At 48.0% G+C, this 18151-nt stretch overlaps 1 protein-coding gene across 3 annotated transcripts in view; it reads left to right on the plus strand.

Annotated features, from left to right (window-relative positions):
* LOC131669925 (cytoplasmic polyadenylation element-binding protein 2) overlaps window positions 1-18151 on the plus strand; it is an 89049-nt gene that overhangs the window by 60763 nt on the left and 10135 nt on the right. For 2 of the 3 annotated variants that reach the window (XM_058945141.1, XM_058945143.1), the window contains 2 exons: window positions 510-563; window positions 14178-14234. In XM_058945141.1, the coding sequence (XP_058801124.1) occupies window positions 510-563; window positions 14178-14234 (111 nt within the window). The remainder of the gene's footprint in view (window positions 1-509; window positions 564-14177; window positions 14235-18151) is intronic. The other variant, XM_058945142.1, reaches the window with a different exon arrangement.

Genomic DNA, 18151 nt, shown 5'->3' on the forward strand with positions numbered 1-18151 from the left:
TTGCGGTCGTAGCCAACCCCCTTTTGTCATACGTGTCTCTGTACGCATGGCCTTCCAACGCTCTCTCTCTCTCTCTCTCTCTCTCTCTCTCTCTCTCTCTCTCTCTCTCTCTCTCTCTCTCTCTCTCTCTCTCTCTCTCTCTCTCTCTCTCTCTTTCGAGCGATAAAAGCATAACGAAGTTACGCGCGCTCACATTTGGTTATCGTGAATCGGCGATTGTGGTTGCGCTCGCCGATCAAAACTGCGGGTCAATTTCGAGTGTACGAGTGGACGATCTGCGAATGGACGGTAGCTCAACTTTGTCGAGCGTCGTTCGGATCCCGTTACAGAGCAATGGAAAAGAAATAAGAATGGAAAGGAAAGAAACGGAGGAGCATCTTGATACGCGTAACATTCGCCGTACCCGTAAGAAATAATAACAGAGACGCACGTGCGCGGAATATTACGATGCTCGCGCGGACGATAAAGACCCACGCACTCATTTATCATTTTCTTTTTCTCTGTTACAGGATTCATCAACTGCAACACCAATGCGACGCTACAATCGCTCGCTCAGTTACATGGTGAGTTACTTTCTCGATCTGGCACTAAGCGACGACGTCTCCCTTTTTTCTTTCTTTTTCTGCGGTGGTACAATAAAGTGAGGCATAAATCGACTGCTTTTCATTAATTGCTCGATACGACGCGAAGGGAGAAAATAATCAATTCGCTATCATTGATTGACAATTATTTGCCGATCACGCGTACACGAAACAAGTCAAAACCGTCGACACGTACTTTTACTAAAAAGTAAGACTTTCAAAAAAAAGGGAAGCAGAGACTTTCGCCGAAACTTCTTCTCGTGGAACGCGCAGTTTTCAATTATCATTTTCTCATGAAAGCCTTATTAAAAAAAAAGTTTCCATGCGGTAACTGTGCCAGAAAGAGCACTAGAGTTTCTTATTAAAATGCTTCGAGCTATATTATTCTAATCGTCCCTGCGGACTTTCACTTATCGTCTACTCAAGCTCTGTCTGTTCACTTACTATTCGTCCATTGCAATCACACGAGACTCGTTGAAATTCATCCAACGACGTTATTTCGTAGGACCATAAAAAAATTAAAAAAAAGAGAGAAGAGATCATAGATATAATATTACATTCAATTTCGAAAGGCGATTAATGCTCGGCATGTATTATAAAGAAAAGAGTATTCCTCTTCTTTTTTTGTTTTGTTTTGTTTTGCATGCCACCGGTCTTGGCAAAGATATGCGCTCTGGTATATTATCATACATATTGCCGTCTGGCGAGTCGTCTCTCTTTTTGGGCTGCCTTTCCCCTGCTGAGCCAGTGTACACGTATAATACTCGCGAACTTCTCTTCGTCTTTGATTGTCTTGTCTCTTTCGTAAATGAGACTCTCACGTTTGCAGACTGCTGCGCGAAGATGAAAACTTTTCAAGGGACGAAAGACGTCACGACTCAAGTGTATACAGGCGCAAGAGAATAGTTCATTTTTTGGATATCGAATGTATTTTTTTTTGTGGATATCAAATGTATTACGAGGCTTTTAGGGTGTAGCGTGACAGCACATTAGATACGTCACACTGAACAAATTTAACGCGAGGGGAAAATAATTAGACGTATATACGTGATTTTTTTTTTATCTCCGAAGAATACAATTTAAAAATAACTAAAACTCGTATTAGAAAGGAGATTGTCGAGTCCGCTGAAGCGAGTCGCGTCAGCGAAATTCCTTCGCTTTTACGCGGCGCGGTTCCGCGATCGGTCGCTCGCCCGACGTTCTCTATGTATAAAAGAAAAGAAATAATAAAAAAAAGAGAAGCGGCTTAAGCCACAGCGTCGCTCGTTGCAATTGGGTCTCTGGCTGCTGCTGCCACTCTCTTTATTTTAAACACGACTCTGCCGAATCAGCGGGATTTCGCATTTATAAACAGACGATTATTCGTTTTCTTTCTTCCGTTTTCATTTTTGCAAACTTTTTATTTTCTGATCATTCGAGATATGCTATACGGCGTTTGTTTTTCAAACAGCCAGCGAATGTTGTTGCACGTTCGTAAAAGTAAAGTTTAAAGCGACACGCAGATTATTTTGAACTCTTCGCGTCGTCTAAAAAGCAGCGTCGAAGCAATTTCGGGCAAGGATCCCGCGACTCGTGCACGCGCGTACTCGGACGAAATCCGCGAAACGCGTGTGCCAGTCAATCGAGATAAAAAAAAAACAAAAAAAAAAAAAAAGAGGAAAAGAGGCGGGGGAGGGACGAACGCACGGCAAACGCGTAAAATTGCGGCAAACCGCGCGCATACAAACGCGATAAAAGCCTTCATCCCCGCGTGCGCGTGTGAGTGCGCGCGTACGTCTGTGCGAGATCGATATAAAACTCGGCTGACATCCGAAACCACCGCGAAAGCGTAGTCCTCGGCCAAGTGGCGCATTAGAGCTAAAAGCCTTTTCCCTACTACTACTGCTGCTGCTACTCTCATGCCTGTTTATTGTTTTCACCGATTTTTTTTTTTTCGGCGCTCGCCGAGATATGTTGCGCGAAAAGTCTCCCTCGTGATCTGATAGCTCTCATGCGATTTGCGATCGATGGTTTGTTTGCTTGGTAAATAGCTTTGTGGAATCGGATTTACGTTGTTTTCGTCCGTTGGTTGGGACGAAGGGAAATAGACTCGAATTGTTGGGTTAATATTAAGTTATTTTTATGAATGATGATATTAACGCTGCCATTTCAAATCTTGAAGATACTCTTGTGAGAAAAGAGTAATATGCCAAGGAAATGCAAAAAATTCTGATTTTTCGTAAATCTTAAAAAATTTGCGATTCACACTGTTCCTAAGCTGTCCACATCTTTATTATTGTTTAAACGAAAGAATTATGTCTATCGGCCATTTTTTTTATTTGAATATTATCAATCATCAGTCGAAGTTTCTGAAATATGTCTTTTTATAATCGTTCACAAGTTCCAACAAAACTTATAGCCTGTTAACTCAGTTTTGCGTTATAAAAATTAACAAAGGTGGGAGAAATCGTAAAAACTTATTCCATTTGTGAACCGCGAAAAATCGCGATTCGCGGTATTTTTACATTTTCTGCACACTACTCTTTTCCGCCAGAGCGGTCGTGCATCTTTCACGCTTAACGATCGCAACCAGCCAGTCCGAAAACAAGCGAGGTAATGAAAGCATCGCAATCGTCCCGTTCGCAGCGTTTTTCATTTAACTTTGTCGTTTTTCTTTCGCACAAAGGTAAAGTCCGAGATGCGGCGAGCACAGCATCGCCCACCAATGGAGAAAGACACGACGATCGAGAAGAAAAATCGCGCGGGGCAACGGCGTCGGCAGAGCAACATCCTATTGCCCCAACCTTGCAATTAGTTTGTTCCGCAGCGCGCGGTGTGTGCGCGTGCGCGGCCTTGGCAGCGTCGTTGTCGTCGGCGCTCGACTTCCGGAAAGCCGAGTAATACGTAATACACCGGTGTTATACGCACGCGTATGCCTTTGCCATCCCAATGTCAAGCCAAAAGGCACATTTTGTCTTCGCGACAGAGTGGAAAGTTCGAGCTAATTGTCCGCGTTAAGCTACCGAACTTTTCTCTTATATATTTATCGAGGAGAAACTGCACGTTACTTCGATACAGATTTTCGCGAAAACGAAAAAAAAAAAAATTGCAGGATGTTGCTGGGAACGAACATACGTTCGCGATCAGGATCGTTAACGCCGTTAAATGCGCGTAAACAAAATTGATTTTCAAATATGTCTGCCCGCACTACATGCGTTTCTAATGCGAATGTCAGATTCACGCGTCGGTTACAACCCATTTGCGTATTGTCAAGTTTTCTTTTATCCTCTGGACATGTTATTCGATCGTGCAGCTTGAAGCCAGTCGCGGCAACGCTCGCCACATCGAATCTTTCGTCGGCAAGCTGTACAACCAGTATGCCGAAATTCATGATCCCGCGGCAGTGGCTGTTTTTCTCGTCGTGATCCGTTTTCTTTTTTCTTTCGAATAACCTCGGAGGTATGCAAAGGCTCATTGCCCGCGTCGCAAGGGAAGACATCAAAGCCAGAGAGATAGATATATATATATAGAGAGAGAGAGAGAGAGCGCCTCGTTATCCATCACCTCGTCGCGATTATACACGGGAAGTAGTTCGCGCTGGCTCTCCAATCGATTTGGCACACGACATATAAAAGGCGCTAACGATTCCTGCGAGGCCTTTGGCCTTTCTCTACATGCCGCTGCTACAAATCCCATTATGTCAGAGGCTTTTCGCGCGCCGGGGGAATTTATCGAGCTTCGACGCTGCCGCCGCCGCCGCGCCAAGTCTCTAAATCCGTGGATACGGCTTGTTGTACCTTACACCGAAGGAGAAAGGTGATTCGTACAAATGATTTCCTTGATGTTTTCTTGAGATTCATTATCGAGATGGTTAATGGCTCAATGCGTACGTCCCGTCGATGCAAATATTTGCATTCAAGTTCGATCAGTCAAGTGCCCGAATAATTATTGAAATACGAAACATTTTCTCCCAAGATAGTATGCAAGCCGACATTTAGAGTGTGCGTATTGCTTAACTTGAGAAGGTATTATCCTAAGAAAAACAAGTAATATACGTTTTATTTTTAATGCAACTTTTTCTTATTTTAACAATGGCGAAACACTGGCAATAGTCGCTCGATTTTAATGGCAGCGCCGAACGAAGCTCGATGGCTACTGATTTTGAGAAACGTTATTTTGCAATCGCTCGTTCGTCTCGGCTTGCGATGCCTCGACCGGTGCGGCCGGCCAACCCAAGCGACCTCCCTCACGCAAGCAGCGTCGAAAGCTCCTGGGCGCCTCGCCGTCCCTTACGAGGCGTATTTAGCGCGAGGCTCGGTTGCATATTCAGCGCATGCAGATTTCCGGGCGTCCGCAGACGGCCGCGCCGAGAACGCGGATACGTTAATTAGCGAGCCCTCGTCTCCTCTCCTCTCCCGCGCTCTGCCTTGCTTTCGCGCGCCTCTTACCCATTGTTCCCCCGGGGATTTTCGGCCTCGGGCCGCGCGCGCGAGGGGGGGGGGGGGGGGGGGGGCTGGCCGGATCGATACGCGGGAAAGCCCCCGAAAGGCAAGGAGGTCAGCGTTTTCCGCGAGACTCCGCTCCGCTCCGTCGATCCGTTATGGCGCGCGAGCGATCGATCGACCCCCCGTGAGTACACGCACACAGGCACTGCATCCCTCGGGCCGTCTCTCGCGCCGGTGCTCTTCTCTTCCGACGAACGAACACGTTGATCGCGCGCGATTGCAGATGCGAAGACAAAAAACTTGAAAAGCGACGACGCCGACGCGAAGCGTACCGAAGATGCGCGATGATCGATTCCCGTAGCCATTCCAACTGGCTCTAAAGGGACATTCGTATAATCTTGGAAAGCCGTTGCGCGCGATCGTTTGTACGTAGACGAGGCCTGCGCACTGGGATTGCTCGCTAAAGACGTGCGGAACCAGCGACAAGCCAGAAGGTGGCTGCCGCGCGCGAGCTTATGAAATAAAACGACGCGACGGCCGAGCGGTCCGCGAAAGCTGGAGTGCCGCGCCATTACTCCCTAATTTCTCGTGCGATTGCGTTGACGCGCGGCAGGCCGTTTATGAAACAAATCGAGAGAGAGAGAGAGAGAGAGAGAGAGAGAGAGAGAGAGAGAGAGAGAGAGAGAGAGAGAGAGAGAGAGAGAGAGAGAGAGAGAGAAATGGAAACTCTGCCAAGGATACGCGAGCGAGCGAGAGACGAATGGGGGACAAGGAAAACTTAACGCCTTGACGCGCTCGGCGTTTTCTGAATCCCCGCGAGTGCGCGCGAGTCGGCCTAATCGAATTATTCGGCCGTCGTGCCGGTCGACACACCCACGCGCTCGTTCCGTTTTTTTTCCTCGTTTTTTTCTCTCCTTGTCCCCCCTCCCTCAATCCCACTGTACTCGTCGCCGCGCGAATGGGAATCGCTCGGCCTCAATAGTCGAGGCGTTTCGCGGAAAGCGACGCGTAATTGGCTCGTCCGCGCAGAAACTGCTGGCCGATCGCTTCGACGCAGCTTCGACTGCGCGACGACGAGCGCGTTTCCAATCCAAAAGCAAAAGGAAAAAACGAAAAAATTTCGCGGCTGGGACGAGCCGGGCGTCGCGATCGCGCCACAAGCCGACGCGTCGTCCATGTCGCTCGCGCTCGCGAGTGAAATCGGGCTTGCCGCGCGAAGAACCGCGGCGGCGACGGGTCGGCCGGGATCAGTTGCGAATCGGCTCTCGTGTCTTCTCCCATCCCGAATCTCGTCCTAAAATCAATTACGTCTCATTAGCGGTTGCGCCGCTGCGCGCCGATTCGAGCGGCGCGTACACCGACACACACGCGCGCGCGCGCGCGCTCGCAATCGGGGCAGCGAGACTCCCCGTTACAACGTCAGAGAGTTGAGATATTATACCCAGAAGGATATATATTTTGCCCGCGATGCGCGCGCTCCGCATGGGAATCGAGTAGCACCTACGCCAATTATATATCGGAGGAGAGAGTTTCAATTTCCTTGAAAAGCCGCGCAACGGCAGCGGCGCTGTGAGTCTCGTTTTCTCCGTACGTAGTTTTATTTCGGTGTCTCCGCTTGCATTGATTTTCGTTTCCCACGCGTCTCTACCGAGCTCCTGTCCGATCCCAAATAACTTGGAGTTTTCTTTTTGCGCTCATTGATGTCTTCTATCTTCGCGTTCACCAAGTCGATTCGAAGGGTGCGGCCTACGCATCGGCCTATCCGATGGCCGCTCCTAGGCGCGAAGCTAGCGAGTGCGCGGAGGTGCCCATGCCGCCGACCGCAACTCCCAGCCGAGCCGTTGCCCTTCGCGCTCGCGAGATTCGCGAATAAAAGGCCGCTCGTGACGCTCTCCCGAACGGCCACTTGTTTGCGTATCGTCCCGCACTCTCTCTGGCACCGCGTGATGCGAGTTCACCTATTAATATCGCTCGCGCGCGTTGGCTGGTTAATAGCGGCCGCGTGCTACCGCCAGTACCGTGGATAACGCCGTTGTACGCGCGTGCGCTATGCGTATGGTCGCGTAATTGCGAGCGCGAGCACATTTACCGATGATACTTGCGTTCGCGACTACCGACCAGAACTCCTCCACCTCTCTCTCTCCCTCTCTCTCTCCCTCTCTCTCTTGCCCGCAGCGAGGCGATCCTCCGAGGCGAACACCGAGGCGAACACCGAGGCGAACACCGAGGCGAACACCGAGGCGAACACTGAGGCGAACACCGAGGCAACGCGAGCTACGGAGCGCAATTTATCGGCGCCGCGCCTCGTCGCCGCGCGAGCACGCGGGAGTGGGCGGACACGCACCTGGTGACGAGCGCATACGTGCAGTTTCCAAGCGCGGAGTCACGCGCCGCGCCGCCGCCAAAAGCAGAAGCCTCGAGCGAGGCTCGCCCGAAGCGGCACAATGCCGACGATCGCGCGCCCGGCTCCCGCGAGTAACGCGGCTGCGGCAATTACCGTTAATTGCCGAGCGATCGCGCACTCGGGCGTCGGACGGAGGTGCTCGGAGTGTCGACCCGTTCCCTCGCCTGCCGCGCGCTCCGGACGGCCCGCCGGCGCTCGCAACGATCGTCGGTGCGCAATAGGCAGTTCGGGAAAGGCACGCGAGAAATCCCGAATTCGATCGTTTCCTACGCGTGCACTTTCTATCGCGCGCTCGCGTAATTACATTAGGCGAGAGCGCGCAATCAACGTCTCGAGCCTCCTTCGCGCATCGTTAAAATGAGGAATTCTCCGCTCGCGCGCGCGCGCTCGTGAGTTATTTATGGATCCATTGACGAGAGGAGGATAAATTTTGTTGTTTGTTCGCCGAATTATTCAAAGTCTCGCTGAATTCAATGGGATCTTGATAGATGGCAGAGGTTAGGAGGATGGATCGAGCCTCGCCGTTGCGCTGCGCATTGCCGACCTCAAACGGCGGAATTCGGATGAACGATCATTCTCTTTTTCCCGACGATCAATGACGAACGCAAGCTAACGAGTGTATCAGGCTAATTAATTCGTCCTTGGCATTTCCGATAAGATTGCGGCAAGGTAAAGTTGTCCATGTCGCAATCGAGTAACGTCGCTTTCCAATGGTCACGCGAGCACGTAGAGCCACATCGACTGCCCTTGACTTGGGCTTCCATTGAAAATTGAACTGCGAGCTTATATCTCCTCGCGCGATTAAAGTCGCGCCTCGACCGCAGCCGACAAATTGCTCGCAGCAAGTTTGCCCCATTCAATTCCAGGAGGGCTTTAACGGGACGCGCGTATATTTCACGCGGTCGCTCATAATGGGATTATAGCATCGGATCGTTTTGACGCGCGGACCTCCGATAATTCAGCGCGCCGTGGCAAACTTCGGCGACGATGAAGATTGGCAGGCTTTTACTTGGGCGTACACGGCGCTCCGTAAAGTTTAGTTAGCCGCGTTCTCCCATTCTCGGGCGCCGCTGTCCGCCGCCCTCGCCATTTCCCCCCTCCGGGGGATGGCGTGTTCCGGGTAGCGCACGCGACCGCGATCGGGAATCAGTGGACGCCGGATCGCCGGGCTAATTGAAACGCAATCGGGGCCCCGGCCTCTCTCCGCGCCGCGTACACGGCTACACCTTTGTCGCGGTAGTCGACCGCGGAAATTACGATCAATTACGAGCTCTCTGGCATTATGGCGATGTGTCTCTCGCGACGAGAAACGCCACCTACTTCGACCGAAGAAAAACGGCAATCACAGGCGAGTCTTTTTCGCCGCGATGATCCACTTTTCCCAACGTTCGTTTCCTTCAAATTAATATATAAGTTTCCTCGTTTCAAGAAGAACCAAGGAGGGGAAAAAATAATAATTCTTAAGTGTATTGAAAAGAAGTCTGCTCCAGACGTGCACTCATTAAGCGCTGCGCTGGCGCAAGACTCTTTAACAAACTCGCATAATTGCTAAGATTTTTCCTTCGTGTTTTCCTTCATTCTCGCCTCTCTAATTATCCCCTCGAGAAAGAGAGAGAGAGAGAGAGAATTGCGGGTGCGAATGTGACAAATTAAATGCGCGTGCGTGCGCTTCGGGCGCAACTTTCATCGATTTTACATGTTAAAATATTTATATACGCGAGATACTTGATAACGAGGAAATTATACGGGTGGGGAAAGAGAAAAAAAGAAACACTCTCACTTTCCGCGCAAATGTGATTCCTTTCTAAACATGAGCAATTGCAGTTGGCACGCGCGCGCGTTCTCGATTCGACGAGAGTACGCGTCTCTCCTTCTCCCGTTGTCCGTTGCAGGTGTGCAAGCGCGCGGCACACCCTCGAATCCCCGCGAGCGGTGCAGCCGAAACTCGCGTCCCAAACGACCGAGCGATCTAGAAAAAAATAAATACGATGCGCGCGCGCAAACACACACGCACACGCGCGTCCACGACCGATCGATCTTACGAGAGTTGACTTTCAGCTCATCAATCGTGAATTTTTGCGCGGGCTTCCTTATTTTGCATAACGGCGTTCGTTCGTTCGCGCGCGCGCGCGCGCGCACGTCAATCACGCGGCCCATTTGCCGGCATTGTTTTGAAAGTCAACGCGTGAAAGCTGCGCGCGCAACTGCCACCAACACATGTATATCCTTTGCGTATCGATCCACTTGAGATTTAGCGCGTAAATATTCAGATTGCGAGGGCCGTAATCGCGAATTTGTCTTCCGCGTGTACGTGGCTGAGGAGAAATCTACCGGCCACTCCGACTCCTGATGTATGCACTAGCGCGCACATATATTGCGCCCAAAGCGGGATTCACGCGCATTCCTAACCTCTCTATTTATCCCGGGCGCGAGGTTACGACTGTCGGAAACGTTATGAATTTCAATGAGACTCGGCCATTTTAACGGGCAATCTCGGAACATCGGCTGCCCGGTCCGTTTACGACTCTCTCTCGCTCGTGCAGTGTCATCCAGTCTCGTGAATCGGTCGGTCGAGATCCGCACGCGCGATGGCAAAAAATTCATTATCATCGGGCCCAAGCCGATCGAAGCGAAGGTTCGAGCGCGGAGCTCGCGGATCACGTTGCGGTGGCTCTCGAATTCGATCGCGGCGCGGAGGCGCGAGCTTCTCCGGCTTCTCCGTCGGCGCCGCCGCGCCGCTACCATTGTGAAAATTTTCTCGGCACGGGTTTTCTTCCCTTAATTGCTCGTTGGCCCGCGCGCGCGCGCGCGCGCCGCCCGTGCCTTTGTTCCCCGTTTCATACGATAGCCTCGCAAACTATATTAAACTTTTGCTTAATTACTCCCGCATCGCTCCAAACAAAAGGAAGTCGCGATGTTACGAAAAAGAAGAACCGAGTGTTCGCGCGATGAAACTGAATGGCTTTGAAGAGAGAGAGAGAGAGAGAGAGAGAGAGAGAGGGAGAGAGAGAGAGAGAGAGAGAAGAAGAAAGAGGTTAAAACTCAGTTGGTGCTGCTTATAATGCAAACAGGATGACAAAAGACGCGAGAAACGGTGTCACGTTGTCGCTCAATCGTGTGCCACGAGTCGACGTCGTCGCCTAATTTATTCACCTCACAATGCCCATTATCATGATAATTCCATTTCATTCGTCACCAACTTCTTCTTTCATTCCTTTCAATATACCTTTCACGAAATTTCAGAGTCTACGATCGCTGGAATCGATTCTTCTAATTAATGTACAAAAGACCATTCCCCGCCCCTTTTCCCATTAAAATCTAGATCAAATACGTCGATATTTCAGCGCGATTTTCTCTTCTGCTTGCTCGCGTCTTTGCGACCGTGTATAAGTCTCGTGCGGCCAGGCCTTTTCTCTCTTCTGCACGCGATAAGAAAATCATATCGCACGAACTTCGTGCAAGTGCCTACTTCACATTTTTCTCATGCGAACCCACACGGAGCTGCATTTTTCATCGCGAATTATACATCCACTGGCTCTGCCGGATAGAGACCAGAATAAATCGAAGCTGCTCGAGTTGACGAATTGTAAAATGAATTATGCAAAACAGGCAGTTTACCGACACGCCAAAACGTCAAAAATTGCCTTGCCAATGTCGAAGAACTCAATCGAACGTTGAAATATGACCGGCAGTTATCAACAATCGTGAGACGTACATCTCATCGAATATTTAAATCACTCGTTGGAAATTGCATCAGCTAGAAACTTGCATACCGAATTCATCGGGGAAAAAAAACTAGGGCGCGAAAATCGATATGCCCGCCGTTACATCAAGAGAACTTGCCCCGTTAAGCGAATTCTCCTCTCGTACAACAACGAAAAAAGAAAGGGAATTCAAAAGTGCGCGTAACGAGAAACTGCCACAGGGCAACAATCTTCCGCGCGCCTTAATTAACAAAAACAACTTTGACAATGAAACTCGGCGCGCGCGATTATCGTAATATTTTTAGCATACTTTTTTCACGCGCGCGTCTCATTAGAGTCGACTGCGTTTACGGCGAAAAAAGAAAAACGAAAAAAATTAAATGTTTACGCTGTTGGCCCCTTCATCTTCTATTTTCACCTTTCTTCTCTATTTTTCTTTTTAATTAACTTCTCGGACGATCATTTATCGAGTTCGTCTTCGTTTCTTTTCGAAAAAATAATTTCTCATTTTTGCGATTAGCGCGTGGTTTTTTAATCACGAAAATTCTCATCTCTCTCTCTCTCTCTCTCTCTCGCTCTCTTTCTGCACTACGAGCGCAAAGAAGAGGGAAGGGAAAGTAGAAAAAGAAGAAAAAACGACATAGACGCAGCACATCGCGTATTAAAAAAACTGCGCGACGACGTATTTTCGCGTGCACACGCCCCCGAACTTGTAAAAAAACGTACAGTCACTGCGAAAAAAATACGGTACGCGGTAACGCTTCGTTTCCAAGATGCAAGGAGCACGAACTTTTATGAAAAAAAAAAAGACTGTTGCCGTATGATATATTACATTGTCGCTGCTTAGGTCATTCCGCTAGTCATCGACTGAATTCCCAATCTGCGTAGCGCTATCTGTCAAAGCAATGATCGCCAAGGCCCGGTCCGTTTCTCCATTCACAGCGCCCAAAAGCCTTATCAAAAATGAAACGGCCACCTTCCAAATGTACGGGGCGCTCCTCGTCGACTGCACAGCGAAGGAGAAAAGAGGCAATGAAACGGCAAGCGTCCGGCAGTGGTTTCGACGTCGACGGGGGTTCGTTCAACCCTCGCTCGCGCAGCCACTAGGCAAGACAGAGGGACGGGAAAGCGCCGTCGTCGCACCCCGAAATTTTAGACTTCTCCTTCGGGCGTGCGTAGCCCTCACATGCATCGCCTACACGTCGCCAGCTCAATAATGCAGATGTTGAGTTATTAATGCCCAGTGTGTGCCTAAGAGGGAAAGCTTCTTTCCGGCGGCGGGTATGTAAGTTTATCTTTCCGAAAAAGTAGTCCCCTGGGAGTTCCGAAAAGAAAGAAAGAAAAAGAGAAAAAAAGTACAGCTGAGTCTGGGAAAAATGGATAGGAAATGGACCGAATATAATATACACCGGAACGGCAGGAAAAAAGAGCGGGGCACTCGTAAAAAACTATCCTAGGATTTAGTTGTCGTCGTCGCGCGGCCTCTATGGGAATAGTTAAAATTTGTGCTGTGCGGATTACGTTGGAGGGCCGAGTTGTAAATCTAAGTCTATACGGCTGCGACGATTGATCCTTACCTTGTCAGAGCACGAGGAAACGATTGTCTAAATTTATCGTCCCGGCGGGCATCGCGAGAGCGGCAAGTTCTTTCCGAAAATAAGAAATCGATTCGCTCGTATTTTTTTCCCCGCGCCCTCTGTAGGTTAAGCTCCCTCGCGCGCGCCCGAGTCGATGCCTCCTCGCGAGAAGCGGATGGCTCCTCTTCTGCCGCGAAATTCGCGAAGAAGCTGCCCGGCATCTCTCTCCCTACTGCGGCCGATATACCATACGCGTAAATCGCGTTGCGAGTCGTGTTCGCCATCAATCCAGCCCCTCGCAGCTACGAAATTCTCCTCCTACCCCCGGCTAACGGATAATCGCTATCCTCCTCCCCCTTCTCCCTCACTTTTATTTCCGCTCGCAAAGATGATAAGACGTGCGGCGAATTTTTCGCGAAGGCAATTTACGGCAGAGGATTTTCTTCGCCATTGAAACGATTTCTCCTAGAAATTAAAATTTCATATCGTGCTTTTGAGCTGACGAAACAGAAAACAATTCGGTGTAGCTGTTCGCGTAGAGCGAGAGTTGCTTGCGCGTGCTCTCTCTCTCTTTCTCTCTCTCGCTCTCTCTCTCTCTCGCTCTCTCTCTCGCTCTCTCTCACTCTCTCCCTCTTCGCGGATCAATATTGCACAGGTAGCTAGTGCAGGCGAAAGGAGAAGGGTGGTGCTTTTCGCACTTGGCGTTTGTGTTTGTATGTATATCTATATGTGTGTGTGTGTATATATATATATATATATATATATATATTACTGAAGTGCATTTGCACCAGTGGGAGGGCTTGCGGATTTGAAGCTTGATTGCCTTGTCGTAAGAGAGAGAGAGAGAGAGAGAGAGAGAGGCGTGAAGTGTAGTTTTAAAAAGAAAATTACCTGGATAGGATGGATTTATTGATTAAGGGTTGATTGGAAAATTCAAGTTGTTTGGATAGCGATGTAGAATTTTGGAGTATGATAATTACTTTTTCGTCGATCAGAGGGAACAATTATTAACTGTGAAAATACAAGTTTCTGAAATCGATTTCGCGTAAAAGCTACCTGCAGAGGGCGTAACGAAACTGCGGCATTGATTTCTTCAGTGAAGAAAACTCGTTTTCATATTGATTCGTAAATGGCGTAATTCGAGGCTGTACAAACACCAAAATATACACGCGAATATTTCAATAGATTGCTCAAATATATAAAGGCACTTCACTCGATTGATAGCCATACGAAACAGACATCTGGCGGATATACACAAACCATCCCCGTCAGAATCACGATGTTTGCATTGGAGTCGCGCTCGAGCACACGGACAGGAAAGAACACACGATCTGGAACTGGACATGTGTGCGCACGTGCCCATGAAACTATTAACCGTAATTGTAATTTAATAGGACTAGTTTGTATATCGAGAGAAAGGGCCATTTTCAAAGTTTCATTTTGATTAGAGTTATTAGATCAAAATTTGTTTGTTCTTTCTGTTGCAGGTACGTTTCCACAACATACCAATGTTTCTCGACACACCTACAATAAGAAACACAATCGTGAGTAACTATCACAATACTCGTTTACACCGCAAAAAAGTGGATTTACGTTTATATTTATATATACATTATTGGATCACACGTTCGTCATAAAATTCATCCTCATCACGTTTGTAATCGTCCTCGCGAAAGCTTCCTTTGTTTCGCCTCGTTTTTTCCTTTGAAGCAATTCTCTTATCAACCCCCCCCCCCCCCCAATAAAAACTCCCTTCGCTTCCAAATCCTAGATAAGAAAGTTCTTACTCTTCCAAGCTAAAGTTAATCTCGCGCGAAACTCGTGCGCGGAATTGCCGCGCAAATGTTGAAAGCGGATTTCAGTCGTCCATATAAATCCTATCCTATGGCTTATTCTCGTTGCGAATGAGTAATGGACGATTTTCGTTTGTTTAATTGTTAGGTAGGAAGATTATGACTCTTGCAAAAGATCAGTTTGTAATTGTATTGCATTTTCAAAATAATTTTCTTGAAAATCAGACAAGTTTCTTAATCTGAGAGAGAACGACTCTCTAAAGGAAATTTCACTGATTTGAGAAACATCTCTAAAGAGTGCAACTAATAGATAAATATTGATGATTAACATTAAAATTATCACACTTAATTCCGACGTAATCGATATAAAATATTTTTTCTAGTGCTGATAAAATTTATTGCAAATATATTCCAATATCATTTTTCCCAATAAAATAAAAAATTATCTTGTACACCACGAACCCAACCCTTCATCACTAACTTGAGAATTTATACCTTTCAGTCCAAAGCCTCAACTACGAATAAGAAAAAAAAAATAAAACATTAGCAACTTTCAGTGTCTCAGTTGATAACCACAGCAGAACCGATAGTGCATCGCAGGGTCGTTAAAAGGGGGTGGGCATAGCAGCCCAGCAACGTAAAAAAGAAAGATTGATCGATATGCCGTGGTTCTCGATTAATCACCCTGTCCTTCGCGGTGTGTCTTCGATCCTTCTTACCCCCTCCTTTTTTTTTATTCTCGCGTGTGGCGGGAGGGAGGAAAAGAAGGATTAAAGTGAAAGCTCCCTCTTATATATTTTCCCTTCACCGATGAAAATGCGAGAGTGATGTAAATGCGCGGCTGGATTTCAATTTTTCTCTTTTTCTTAATTCTCATTGACAAGATGGAGGGTTTCTTTAACGCTGGATCACGAGCGGAAGTGTCTTCCGAGAGATGAAAAAAAAAACCCGATTACAAGATCGAAGGGACTTATGTTGACAGTTATACTCCAGTACTTTTTATAAAGTTTGAAATTGAAAAAAAATATGTAATGGTCGAACGCGCATTTTCGAATGGAAGTGAACGAAGGAGAAAACCCTGCCGCGGACGCCGCGCACACGTAGCGATTCCTCCTAATCTCATAATAGCCGTGCGCGTTTCGGATAATGAGTTCTAGATTATTATGCAACGCAGCCAGATCTACGCAAAGTCCGCGAGCAATTAGCCGGGATAAACGTAACCATTTCTTATCTAATTGACGCTAAGCAGTCGCGTCAACTGCGCGTGCAGCTCGTTCGGCTTATTGGCTTTTCTCGTTGGGAAATTCTTTTTTTTCCTCGATAAATTCACGCGACGTTTACTTGAAACACTCGCAATTATAAGACTTGCATAATCAGCGCAACGCTCATAATGTTATTTACGCTTTGAAAAACTGATCGCTCGCAGTTAATTAGACAGCATAGTTCCAAGTGACCGCGCCCCAATTTTTCGCGCTCGCGCGCCCTCATTAATTTATATCGAAGCCACGAGGTGTCCGCTTCGTTACCGCTGAATTATCCCAGCGCCAAAGCTGGATTTGCTCGACGCCCGAATAGTTTTACATTTTGTATTTTTCTTTTCCTCGAGTCGCGTTTCCGAGTTTTTACGGAACGAAATTAATCGTGTGGACCACTCGAAGCGCGTTATAAACATGTTTTGTAAAAGTTTGATTTCAGCTGGGAAAAGTTTTCATTGTTTTTTTATTAACTTTCTGCGATAGAACTAAACTTTCGTCGTTACCGAAAAAAAATTCAACAATTCTCCGTAACTTTCCCAACTCCGTCGACAACCCAACATTTAGCCTCAAACGAAAACTCTAGTGTTAGTCAAACGTTAAATCGCCCCCCGCCTCCCCAGCTTCCAACAAATACATAAATAACCTTCTAACCTTCTTTCTCTCTCCAAGAGTGTCCTTCGTCATATCATAGCGATCTCATCACAAGGATATGGCCGTTAATCTGGAAACACAAGGGAAGACTTCGGAAAAACTGATAAGCGCCGATCAAGAAAGAGAAGAACGCTATAACTTGTTATTCTCTTCTTCGTCGACGCTATATTGACTCTCATAAAAAAAATCTAATTAAAGTTTGATATGACTCGCGAGTTTTACCTTTTTCGTTTGTTCTTCACATTCCCTTTCGTTATATCTCAGCGAAAATACTGCTGCGCACATATTGGTGATTGGATCTAGCTGAATTAGTGAACAAATCAGTTATTCTCGACTTTTATTACAAATGAAAGTGTGGCACAGTGTGCGTTAAGATTCAAATCGTTAATTTATCACGTCATCGTTAGTATCAAATTTATTCATAATCGTGTATAGCTTTACTTGTTATTAATTATTGCGCGTACTTAAATTAATAAACGTCGTCCTAAATAACGCCGCTTTCAATTATTCTTAGTTCTTGTTACGATCTAGGAAAGTGCAGCACAACGTACAGTAAAATTTAAATTGTTAATGTACCATGACACCGTTAGCAACTAATTTATTCATAATCGTGCATAGATTCGCTTATCATCATTTATTTCGTTCATTAAACAATCCACTTCCTTTGAATTGCCTCGAGCCGCACCAATTCCCATCCGCTAGCAACCTGCAAAGCTTCCCGTCGAACCGAGAGTCTATATACAATAAACTGGCATTATCTCCTTCACAAAAATCATCCCAGCAATTTCAATAAATAACGTAAAAGCCCTTTCCCAATCTGGGTTAAACGTCTTATCTCCATCCGATTGCACAGACACACACGCTTACAACTGAGTTAAAAGCCCCTCGTGGACAAACACACATCGCCCATCATCGAAGGGGTGGGGGGAGTTTTCGGAAACCCGTGCGCCGTTCGGAAAAACCACTCGGGCGCTCGCGTTGGCTCTCCGCTTGAGTGCCAGAAAAAAAGGAAAGCATGGCGGGAGGGGGGGGGGGTCGAGGCAGCACGAGGGGGGTCGTCGACCCCGAGTGACGTAACGTAAATGCCGGCGAGCAGCAAATGGGGGGAGTTCCTAACGCGTGTGCGTATGGAAATCGATCTGCCGCTGCCGCGCCGGCTGCAGCAAAGGCTACAGTTCGGGCCTGGCGCCGGCCGAACGAGCACGCGCACTTTCGTTCGCGGTCTTCTACCTCGCGCTCGTCGCAGTTGGCAGTGTGGCGAGCGTTCGACCGCTTGTGCCTCGTTCAGGATGAACTTGCTGGACATCGCGCAGTTTCTGGAGAAGGAGTTCGGAGGTAATTGCGGACTTAGCCCGAGGCGCGTCGACGTGCGCGCGGCTCGAGGCGATCCGGAGCCCTCTTCCGATGAGTCAACAACTTTGCGCCTCGTAATCTCGGGGCGTCGCTCGGTCAATGAGAATCCCGGCAGGGCGATCCGACGAGGAAAAGAAACGCTCGGCGCGCCTTCTCCCGAGCCGACTGTGAATTCGATCGACGGCGCGTCGACTTCTTCGAGTGAATTCGGCTGGCGCTCCGAATTCTATGAATCGCCGGAGAGTGCGGGCTGTACGTCACGTGACAACGCGCGCCCTCTCTCGAGTGCCGGGACGTAGCGCGCGCACGGGGGATGAATATTAGTACTTGTTCGTTGCCGATACCTCGTCTTTTACTTTGACGCGAGTGACCGGAACGATTGGTCGCCCAAACGAACGAGTCTTTCAA

This window comes from Phymastichus coffea, unplaced genomic scaffold (genome assembly GCF_024137745.1).
Source record: "Phymastichus coffea isolate CEN01 unplaced genomic scaffold, Cenicafe_Pcof_1.1 PCOF00098, whole genome shotgun sequence".
Lineage (NCBI taxonomy): Eukaryota > Metazoa > Arthropoda > Insecta > Hymenoptera > Eulophidae > Phymastichus > Phymastichus coffea.